The sequence below is a fragment of the Alexandromys fortis genome, unplaced genomic scaffold (genome assembly GCF_014885135.2).
Source record: "Alexandromys fortis isolate MF-2015 unplaced genomic scaffold, M_Fortis_MF-2015_v1.1 scaffold_20, whole genome shotgun sequence".
NCBI lineage: Eukaryota > Metazoa > Chordata > Mammalia > Rodentia > Cricetidae > Alexandromys > Alexandromys fortis.
The window spans coordinates 347,365-355,453 of record NW_026067903.1 but is presented as its reverse complement, the minus strand read 5'-3'; the positions used below and the strand labels follow the sequence as shown (position 1 = coordinate 355,453).

Genomic DNA, 8,089 nt, shown 5'->3' with positions numbered 1-8,089 from the left:
CTCGACTATGCAGAATGCAGCTCGTTCTGGGAAGACAGGAGACTGGGGATCCTGCAGGGGTGGGGCATACATAGGGAAGATCAGTTGAGCAAGACAAAAACAACAAAAAGTTTACTGTAAGGAATCTGCCTTGGTCACAACCAAAGAGGAGAATCTGAAGTGATAGATGAGAAAAATATAGAAAATGATGGTAATATATTAGAGTGCTCATGGGATCATGGTGGCTGAGGTCACACAGCGTGTCATTTGCTAGATGGATAACAGAATGCCACTGGTTTAGCTCTAATCTAAACCTGGAGGCCTGAGAACCTGAGGGCTGATGGCCAAGGGACAACAGAAGATTGTTGTCCCAGCTCGGGCTCGAGAATGTGAGATTGCCCTCCTCCTCCTCTTTGTTTCATGTGGGGACTAGAGGGATTGGATGATGCCAATTGATACTGAGGAGGGTCAGTTTCTCTACCCCTATATACTGATTCTAGCAATCTCTTCTGAACACCAATCCACTCTCGCGTGCACACACACACAATTTTTTTTCCAGCTGTCTGGACATCCCTTAGGCTCATCAATTTGGTACCTAAGATGAACCACTGCAGAAGCCATATAAAAAAATAATTGCTGCTTGGCTTTCAACTTGTAAATTTGATTCCTTAGTAGACTGTTGAAACCCAAGTAGTGTTTTTGGAAAAAGTGAGCAGAACAAAATAGAAAGCATCAGCGTGCAGGGTGTGTATGAAAGCCAGTAGGGTTTCATCAGCATCTGAATACGGCTTTACATAGGTAGATACTGTGTATCTGGCTCACAGTCTGTGTATCTCTTACTGTAGGTGACAATTCAAACAAGAGTGTACAACTCCGACTTAAGGTCAACTGTAAAACTGCAGGGCCGGCTTACCAAGCCCATCGCGTGAATCTCCTTTGGCTGAAAGGGAAATCATCAAATGCCATGCCTGGGAAGCAGGAGTCCTTCCCCTGTGCTCTGCCGTGGAATGGGCACACCTGGTGTGTGAGCCGGTCAATAATGACGAACATCTGTGGGCAGTCCATGTTCTAACTCCCGTGATGGAGATCAGGTTGTCTGATTTTATAGACGTAGGCAGGAGGCTATCATTTTCCCCGGGATGTGGGGCTGTAGGTGGCACAGTACACCTTGAAATTCAGCAGAACCCCTACCTCCTAATTCAGCTTGTTTCCCACGGGGCCTTGCGAAGGCTGTCAACTTTGTGGTGCAAATTGTCTCCTTTGGCATACGTCTGTACATTGCTCAGTATTCTAGTTTGCAATCACCCCGACTTACCCAAACTTCATGGCATTAAGCAACCTTACTTTATTGTGCTTACAGAATTGGAGGATCAGGAATTTGGTCACGTTATCGAAGGGGAGGCAGTTCTCTCTGTGAAGCTTGGAAAGACTCGACAGCTGGAGGGTACTTGAGGGTTGGGCATGCCAGTCATCTGGAGGCCGCTTCATTCCCCCATCAGGTGCCTGGACCGAGATGCCAGCAAAGCCGAGACCTCAGTATCTCTTCTCGAGGTCTCCGTGTAGCTGGGCTTGATTCTGGGGCTGGTGTCTCCTTTGGAGGAGACACGGAAGACAAGCATTCCAGGTGAGGCCGATCTACCACCAGCCTGTTCCTAACCAGCCTCAGATATCACCATCAGTTCTCCCATTGTTTTCTCTTGGTTGGCAGATCCATCCAGACCACCAAGGAGGGACCACAGGCTTTATTTCTTGATATAAAGGCACTCTCTATGAAATTCTCAATTTTCTTAGTTTTCAACGAGTGCGTACAAACTTTCTTGTTATTGGGACAACTGGATTTCCCTTGGTGTGGGAGAGTGAGTGGCTCAAATTCGTCGTGATGCATAGGGCACTTTGTGGTTAATAATCTGCTGTTCATTATAATGATCTGTAGTCCCTAGAAGAGTAAATGAGCCGGAACCACAGATATATTTACTGCCTTAATTTAGTCGCCGGCATTAGGCTTCCTTTAAAGTAGTTTCTCTCCATTTGGGTGGAATTTCTTTTATCCAAGCTTATCTTCAGTGTCAATAAGTTTAGCACTTCTCAACAGCTGGAAGCCCAGATATTATACATCTCCCCTCCTATTAATCTTCTGTAAGTTGATCTTTATAGCTATGGAGCCCATTCGTCACCGCGAGCTGTCCGCTTACATTTGTACGGTCTTCCATTTAGCTAACTGAACTCGATTTCTTTATCTAGACTGAAGTTCTTTGTCATTTTAATAGTTTATAGAGTTCTCCCTCGGAGCCGCCTCTGAGTGTCAGATTGTCCACAAAGAACAAATGGATGCTAATAATGTCCCTCGTTGTGTTTCATCTTAACCCATTGCTAAGGCTCTCTGGTAAAGTTATCTCCAAGAGTCATAGGATAGTCCATGTTCTGTAAGAACACTTAGGATCTGGCAGTTTTCCTCTGAAGAGGACCAGACACCACCACGCTTCGTTTATCGAGCTCATCCTACAAAACCTGAAACTCGGCTTTATTCGTCTACGTTTTCCAGACTTTGTGCAGGCAAAGCACAATGAAAGGTTTTTAAAAACTCCTTGTGGTGGGATAATATGACACAGCAAAGGACAGTCGGGTTGACAGAGCAAAGAGGGAACTGAAGGAAGGCGTGAGGGAAATGAAACAGCAAAGACAGAAGAGGGGTGGATGGGTCCCTGGTTCAGATCTTAAATGCCCGCTGGAAGCCAACATGCCTAAGGCTTGGTCCTCACCTGACTACAGTTTTGGGAGGTGACAGAATCTCTGAAGTGTGGGGTGGAATAGCAGGAGGCTGGGTCACTGGGATGAAGTAGCAAGTGGAAGCTGGGTCACTGAGGGTGTGCCCTAGGAGACACTGTAACCTTGTCCCATCTTCTCTCTGCTTCCCAGCCACCATGAGATGAGTAGCCTTGTTGCGCTGTGAGTTCCCCACCATGACCTTCTACCTCGCCCCTCTGTTGTTCCAAAGCCACAGAACCCAAGGGATCATGGAAAGACCTCCAAAACCTTCCCTCCTTGAAACTGGGTTTCTTGGGAGCTTTTCCAAGGGATGCCAAGATGACAGACACAACACGGCTCTCATCAGAAAAAGCTAGTAAAGTCCTGAGCCCCACCAGGGTAGGAGGCTATGGTTCTTATAACAGATGGGAAGCGAGAGCAACCAGGACGTGAAAAATCCAAACCAGGATGCCATTATCAAGGTGCTGGAAGCCCTAGCTCTAGGGCACACATGCCTCTGTCTCTCTATACAGAGAGGATGACTTTGGGAGCAAGTTCAAGTCACCCGTGCCAGCTCCCGGGCTAGCTAAAGACTGAGAGTCACTGTACAGGGCAAGCCTTCTTGGGAGAATGGTTTTTGTTTGCTCCTTCTAGAAGTAGTTTGCACAGCACGGGGTGGGGCAATGGTGAGAAGGTCACAAGGAAAGCCAAGACTGAAGACGGACACCAGCTCAATCCTTGCCACAGTCTGAATGCCTGACAGCTGCCACCACAAATGGGGGGTGGGTGGGTGGGCAGGCTGCTGGGGACAGCTCACACACAGAGTCGGGTCAGCAGGGCATTTTCTAGTCACCGTGGTCAGTTTGGCTGGGAAAGTGGATGCAACCTTCCATTTCCTTCCAGCCTTCAAAGGCCGTGTCCTGGAGTCATGTGATTAGGAGAGCCAGGTCCAGAGGGGTTCTGCAGATGTGCCGGCCCGGAAGTACCTGTGTGAAGCTCCGCAGGCCTCTGCGAAGGGAAGAGTCATTCTGCTTTCTGTACATTCAGCTAACTCTGCAAACCAGCTAGGGCTGGGCCCCTTCCGTCCTCGGAAAACAAGGCCACAAATCCTTTGGAACAGCAATCTCTCTGGGCTTCAGTCATTCTACTTTTCCCTTACGGTAGGCTAAGGGCGTACAGTGCCTTCTCCACCTTTCTAGGCCAAGTACTCTACATGCAGAAATGCCTCCCGCAGCTCCATCAGACAGACTCCATCCACACTCCCAGTTTTTGCCATTGAGAAAATAAGGCACAGAGTGGCCAAGTCATTTGCCCAAGGGCACACCCCTGAGAAGGGGTGAAGGGCGGAAAGCCAGACGGGCTGAGACCATAGTCTTCATCTTGACCTGTCTACCCAACTCCTCCCTGAATCAGTCACCAAAGACACCCCTCTGCTCTGCCGCTGGGAGGGATAAGGCACACAGAGAGGCCGGCTGGGTACCCTCAGCATGGCCTGAGTCTCTCCTTAGAATGCTGCACCAATTAAGGAATAGGCAGGAACCAATTCTTCAACTCAAACACATGAAACTTAAATGCAGACCAAAGTGCTTCAGCATTAATCTCATGCTGCGTGTGGACTCCAGGACTCCAACCAAATCACTGCAGGAAATTGGATTCTCTTGGAGGATGCCAGGCCCCACCCTCAGACTCCAACTACCTCTGTGGCTTATAACCTGCCTGCACGTGGGTTCCTAAGGCTAAGGACTGACCCGAAGCCCTTGGAATTTAAGCCAACATTCTGCTTGTCGTCCCGTCCCCTCCCCCCCCCCCCCACCCAGGGATGGCTTCAGTCACATTTGGCAGAGTCTAGGACATAACCACAGCAGCTTGGCCCTTGGTGGGTCAGTGTTGCTTAGCTCATGGAAGGCTTATCAAGAGCCTTCCCACTACCAACTCGAGGACAAATTGTTTTGGTTTCTTCCCCCAAGCCAAGCGGCACAGGTGAAGCATTTAGCACAGGCCGGGGGATCCAGGATGCTCCGAAAATAGCATTAGTTAGGATGACACTAAGGGATGGAAACTGACATAGCCATTGTGCTTTTTGAGTGAAGTGGACGGGAAAATTCTAGCGTCTCTTGAGGCTGAAGATGGCTTTTTACACTATTCTCCTCCTTTGACTGAAAAAAAAAAAATAACAATACAAAGTTTTTAAAATGTGAAAAAAAAATCTTTTCACCAAGACATAAAAGACTGAGCCAAGCCACGGAGTTACTTTTTATAGCAAGATGCCTATGGGAGACTCATGCCCGGCAGATCGCACCTGCCCAACTCCCCAACCTTGGAGGTCCCCATAGGTACTAGGGGTAGTGCTGGAGCAGAAGGCGCGCCACAAGAGGAGGGTCACAAAGGGCTCAGACCCCCGCTGTCACCTCTCAGACGGACGTCGCTCGCCAGCGCCTTCGGCCACTTAACCTTCAGGTCTGCCGGTGGAGGTGGATGGGCTGGCTGGTCTGGGGCAGAGGTGTGCCGGCACCGAGGGAGGCGGGAGCGGGGCCGTTGGGAGCCAGGCGGCTGAGGCGCGGAGTCTAGCATGTTCCTGGGGTTGCTGGCGGGCGCGGGGGTGGGTGGAGACGATCACGGTTGAGGAGGAACACACAGGCGCACTCACCGCCTTCCTCCTTCCCTTCCTCTTCCTCCCACCCCGCCCCCAGGGGGGCGGTACCCTGGTCCCTGGGGGGGAGGTCTGCACCCCCGGAGGGTGGCGGCCCGGAAGGAGGGCTAAGGTTGGGGCTGCAGCGGTGGGTGGCGGACGCCACGGGCCCCTCCCCCGCGCTCCCTTGCTGCCTCCCCTTGCTCCCCGCCCCTCCTCCTCTCTATCCTCTCCATCCTCCCCATCCTCCTCCTGGTCCCCGGCAACCGCGGCTAGGGGAGCAGCCGGCGGCACCCGGGCCGCTCAGCCTTTGTCTCGGGCCGCCGGACGCGCCGGGCCCAGCGCAGCGTAAGTGATGGGGGCCGGGACCAGGTCGTGGGGGGCTCGGCGGGGCGGGCCCTGGCGTGGGCGCTGCCCCGGGGGGGAAGAGAGGGCTGGTGGGGAGGAGGGGTAGTAAGTGCTGGGAGGCCGGGCCGGAGGAACCAAGGCTGCGATGCTCGGGCGGAGCCGGCGCGGGAGCTCAGAGGGGCGCGTGGCCGGCTCGTGGGGCGCCGCAGCCTCGCGCCAGCGAACGTGCGGCTTGGGTGCAAATCCTGTTTCTCCGGGCAGAGGCCACGCGGGGACGGCGGAGCCTGCGAGGACTGTCAGTCATGGAAAAACGGGAGAAGAGCCGGCCCAGCGTCACCGCCACCACTGTCACCACCATCACCATCACCACCACCATCACTGGTCGTCGCCCATCCCACCACCCCGCCTCATCCCCCATCTCATCTCCCCGCGCACCGCCAACTTTGTCAGACCATTTCCTTTGCATCGGGTAATACTTGGACAGAATGATCGCGAGTGAGCGCGGCTGCTGTGGGATGTTTATCCAACAGGCCACTGGGCTGCCTCGGTTTTCCTGTCAGGGAAAGGGGCCTGCGATGCCGCCTTTGCATAGCCACTAAGGTGGCTCGATGTCCGGCTGTTTAATCCTGGTGCTAGAAGGGACAGAGACATGTCTCACTTGTTAACGACCAAAGAGACACCATAGTAATGTCTTCATCAAACCAGAGATTTGGGGTTTAAAACTTCATCTCTTATCTCTTAAGTGTCAAAGTATTAATGACAAATGAAAACTTAAAGAAATGAAACTTTGACCAAACTATTCCAAGAAAGAAGCAAAATCAGGTATTTTGTAGGAAAATCACTTCAGCTTGCTAAGGGCAGTCTTGGTCCGCCGTTAGTGCTGGATCTCTGGTGAGGCTCATTATTTTGGATGCATAGCGTGTACCCCCGGGTGCTTTTCACAACCACCGGAAGAATGTCTTAATTACTGGGTTTCAAAAACTGTCTTTTGCCAACTCAGCACAGAAGAGTGGGGGCAAACATTCCTAGAGTGGGCCTGGGCACCTGCCTTCTTTTGAAGACACAGTAAGATCCTAAGCCCATTCTTTATTTCCCTTCTTGTTATTGGAATTTTAGGGAAACCCCATTTGGGTTGCCACATGGTAAGGGGTCAATAGGGATTCCTTTTTAAGATTCTTAATCTTGTTAATAAAAAAAAATGCAAGAATGAACTCAGAAGGAAACTCGAGGACAATTTTGAGTTTTATTTTATTTGAACTCCAGGGCAAGCAAGGTGTAAATCTCAGCAGCTTCCAGGAAGAGGATGGAGAAGAGGTAGAGACGGCTCTCCTATACAACAGAAGTGGGACTCAGGGACAGCTTCAGAAAAGGGGTGTGAGGAAGTGCAGTGTGTTCAGGGCAGCATCCTCGGGCTTTTGGGAAGACTCTGAAAGAAGGAAAAAGATAAAAAAGAAGGGAGAAGCAAAAGTTAGGTTTTTCCAAGTAATTGAGAAAACCGAGCAAATCATAGCAGGGGCCACACAGCCAGGAGTTTCTGGTAAGACTAAGTCCATTATCTCAAGAAGAAATATTTATTCCTCCCATGTCTTTGGCATGCTTTAAAGCAAATCTGCCTTCCTGAGGGTTGATCTCTTTGGTTAGGTGACCAACAGGCCTGGCTGGATTAACTTTTGTGTTCTGGCTAGCTTGGAATCTTTGGTCTCCATCCAAGGCCAGGGGTAGAGCCGACTCTATTCCAGGAGGAAATATCTTCTCCTTAATGGCCTTGATATATCCTTGATTCAGGCTTCGATAGTAGCCTGTCCTCAGAAGAGGTAGCCCTAGGTCTGTGAGGGTGGCCCTCATGATGTGGTTCACCCTGTATCCTGTACCAAATAGGAAAAAATGGCGCTGTTATAAATAACGTAGGGGCAAGAGCAGTCAGCATGCTTTGTGTATGTGTGCGAAACTGTCCATGGACAGACTTTTAACTCATCAAAAAGAGAAATAATTTTACGACATAAAATAATAATAACAATAATAAAGATCCAGCTGAGCCGTACTTGTCACTGGCATAGTTGGAAATACCTCCGATCTTGAAGTGTAATTGTGCCTCATGGACTCAGACCTCCGCAGTTTATGAAATGGGGTTTCAAAGTAGTATTTTTGTGGAGAAAGGTTTTTCTTGTCTAAAAAGTGTTCCAAGTCCCAAATTTAAGTGAGGCATAGTCAGGCACACACAGGCGTGTTTCAGAGTAGAAACTTACAGAGCTACCCTATTGTGTTGTAAATTCCACTCTTTGGGGAAGAATTAGCATCTTAATGGGCCGTCATGTCTTTGCTTGTGTTTTTTAATCTTTGCTGCTGCTACAACTAAATACCTGTGACAAACTACTTTATAAACAACAG

At 50.3% G+C, this 8,089-nt stretch overlaps 1 protein-coding gene across 1 annotated transcript; it reads left to right on the top strand.

Annotated features, from left to right (window-relative positions):
- The first annotated feature begins 319 nt into the window (after positions 1-319).
- On the top strand, positions 320-7,880 carry LOC126496907 (SKI family transcriptional corepressor 2-like). The gene is made up of 5 exons (XM_050134594.1): positions 320-368; positions 1,183-1,248; positions 1,340-1,423; positions 5,182-5,701; positions 5,963-7,880. Exons 1-5 carry the CDS (start codon positions 320-322, stop codon positions 6,198-6,200), a joined length of 957 nt encoding a protein of 318 aa, XP_049990551.1. The 3' UTR covers positions 6,201-7,880.
- The last annotated feature ends 209 nt before the right edge of the window (positions 7,881-8,089 follow it).

Bases quoted from the DNA above. Each gene is read 5' to 3' on its own strand.
- LOC126496907 (XM_050134594.1), top strand. From the start codon at position 320: ATGGCCAAGGGACAACAGAAGATTGTTGTCCCAGCTCGGGCTCGAGAA. The intron at 1,424-5,181 runs GTACTTGAGGGT...CTTAACCTTCAG, and splicing joins AAAGACTCGACAGCTGGAGG to GTCTGCCGGTGGAGGTGGAT. The intron at 5,702-5,962 runs GTAAGTGATGGG...TTCTCCGGGCAG, and splicing joins CGCGCCGGGCCCAGCGCAGC to AGGCCACGCGGGGACGGCGG.